Genomic DNA, 3,004 nt, shown 5'->3' on the forward strand with positions numbered 1-3,004 from the left:
CGAAAGCTCTTTTTCCGTCCATTAGATATTCAGTCTTCCAATATGGATTCAATTTTTCATCTTATTACAAGTGCGGACATGTAATAATTAGGAACAATATGCTCTTGTCGTTTCGGATCTACTTGGTAGGCATATTGTGTAAGTAATTAATATTAGAGAGTTTTAAAAATTGACTAGGTAGCTTAATAGCTAGTCAATTTTTGAAAGTTCTCTAATATTAATTACTTACACAATATGCCTACCAAGTAGATCCGAAACGACAAGAGCATATTGTTCCTAATTATTACATGTCCGCACTTGTAATAAGATGAAAAATTGAATCCATATTGGAAGACTGAGTATCTAATGGACGGAAAAAGAGCTTTCGCCAATTTATTAGACCCCTGTCTAGTAAATTGGCGAAAGCTCTTTTTCCGTCCATTAGATACTCAGTCTTCCAATATGGATTCAATTTTTCATCTTATTACAAGTGCGGACATGTAATAATTAGGAACAATATGCTCTTGTCGTTTCGGATCTACTTGGTAGGCATATTGTGTAAGTAATTAATATTAGAGAGCTTTAAAAATTGACTAGGTAGCTTAATAGCTAGTCAATTTTTGAAAGCTCTCTAATATTAATTACTTACACAATATGCCTACCAAGTAGATCCGAAACGACAAAAGCATATTGTTCCTAACTATTTCTAGAATGGCACTGTTTGTGTAGCCTTGGGTCAGTGATTTAAATTATATCCTAATATATAAAGCAATACAATTACAGCAGAACGAAATTTAATAAAGTCAATTTTTAATAAAGTCAATTTTTAAAGCTCTCTAATATTAATTACTTACACAATATGCCTACCAAGTAGATCCGAAACGACAAGAGCATATTGTTCCTAATTATTACATGTCCGCACTTGTAATAAGGTGAAAAATTGAATCCATATTGGAAGACTGAATATCTAATGGACGGAAAAAGAGCTTTCGTCAATTTATTAGACCCCTGTCTAGTAAATTGGCGAAAGTTCTTTTTCCGTCCATTAGATACTCAGTCTTCCATTATGGATTCAATTTTTCACCTTATTACAAGTGTGGACATGTATGTACATACATATGTCTATATATATGTCTATATATCAGTGTGTGTGCCGAATTATTTATTTCGGCACATGTATATTTCTGTTTATTAAATTCCGTTCTGCTGTAATTGTATTGCTTTGTATATTAGGACATAATTTATATCACTGACCCAAGGCTACACAAACAGTGCCATTCTAGAAATAATTGGGAACAATATGTTCCTGTCGTTTCAGATCTACTTGGTAGGCATATTGTGTAAGTAATTAATATTAGAGAGTTTTTAAAAATTGACTAGGTAGCTTAATAGTGACATTTTATTCAATTTTGTATTTATTAATTTTTATTAAACTCCTAACAACCGTAACTTAGCTCTTTATGTCCGTTTCAGTCCTTTCATAGATTTGTTCTATAGAGCTTTTATTATTTGTATAATAATTAATAATTTATAAATTATGATTTATAATTCAGTCTCTCACTTCACAATAACGATAGCTGTACCTTAGTTTCGTTAAATTTAATACGTTCGGTGACTAATATTTGTGCTTATGTAAAATATGATTAAGAGATATCTCATTTGTAATTTAACTTCTCCAGGTACAACTTAATTTTCCATTTGTTTAGTTAGAATGTTGTTTTACTAAAGTAAAGTTGCATTATATATCTAACGAATTACTATAAAACTATCATATGAATGTGTAAATACTGGGAGATTAATGATGCATATATGTATGTATACAGAATGCTTTGTAAAATCATCGTGTTTGACTATAAATTTTTTGCTAATTTAGAGACCGGTAATTTTTTCTCAGCAAAACTACAAAGGAGGTAGTCATTTATTATATTATTAAACTCTAATCCATATTTAATAACATGTTCTTTTGCGGTTACGCATCAAATAAAAATTTTATAAAACTTTGAGTTTGTTAAAAAAATACGAATTTATTGCTTATCTCGTCTCTCGTAAATTCCAGATTATTTTAACATCCTGTATACAATATTATGATATTTTGATAGTTCCGCACATACGTTTTATGTACGTATAAGTCACGCCTGGATAAAAATATTTACAAAAGACATATACAATGTAATCACAATAACTAAATGACCAAACATTACAATTCTTTTTTATCTATAAAGCACATAAACATCTTATATTTATTTCTCTTTTAATCCAATTTGTATTTAATTATTTACATCAAATGATTTTTGACAATATTGTCATCAGAGATCATATTTCGCAAGGAATCAATTAATTTTTGCAATAAATAACCAGAAATGATAATTGCAATTATACTTTCGCAAAATCGCAAGATCGGCATTGTTTGGAGAATAGAAAGCGATTAAATTATAGTTATTGGACTATGTCAGGGAGATGCGTTGTAATTGTTTACATAGTGATATTATACATCTATATTTTCAATTATTACTGTTTTTTAGTATAGCCACATACATATAGTATGTAATATGAACATATTGGTGCCGACTAAAATTGCGACGCGCTTAAATGATCATAAAGTTTACACTTGTTCTGGTGAAAACCTCATGAAATAATTACACCCTTGCGCAAAATTATGACCGAGAGACACAGTTTCTTACGTCTTATAACAGACTTACTTCCGCTTTTTCGTTTGACCGGAATGAAAGCGGCCTCCTTCTCCACGGATTCTGTTCATCGCGTGTCGATGTCGGGACTCGTGAAGGTATTTCTGTAGAAATAAATGGTTTCCTCATTATTCCTCGAATACTAGATACGGTTTTCTCAGCTTTTCTACCTGCGTTCCTTTTGTCACAAACCTTTCACTTTCTTTGTCCTTGAAAACTTCTAACTCTCATTCTGTAGTAAATTTTCGTTCAAATACATATTAAATTTTCTTCTAATTTAATTTATATATATATATATATATATATATATATATATATATATATATATATATATATAT

General features: G+C 29.9%; 1 protein-coding gene across 6 annotated transcripts in view; it reads right to left on the reverse strand.

Moving 5' to 3' along the window:
- The window catches only part of LOC116846229 (nuclear transcription factor Y subunit alpha), a 7,913-nt gene that overhangs the window by 2,614 nt on the left and 2,295 nt on the right, over positions 1 to 3,004 (reverse strand). For 4 of the 6 annotated variants that reach the window (XM_032819787.1, XM_032819790.1, XM_032819785.1 and 1 more), the window contains exon 5: positions 2,679 to 2,770. In XM_032819787.1, coding sequence (XP_032675678.1) covers positions 2,679 to 2,770 — 92 coding nt within the window. Of the gene's footprint in view, positions 1 to 1,983; positions 2,771 to 2,858; positions 2,899 to 3,004 lie in introns of those variants that run through there. The other 2 variants (XM_032819791.1, XM_032819789.1) reach the window with 2 other exon arrangements.

Source organism: Odontomachus brunneus, unplaced genomic scaffold, assembly GCF_010583005.1.
Source record: "Odontomachus brunneus isolate Ranch 3 - 2012 unplaced genomic scaffold, Obru_v1 Obru_scaffold_062, whole genome shotgun sequence".
Classification (NCBI taxonomy): Eukaryota; Metazoa; Arthropoda; class Insecta; order Hymenoptera; family Formicidae; genus Odontomachus; species Odontomachus brunneus.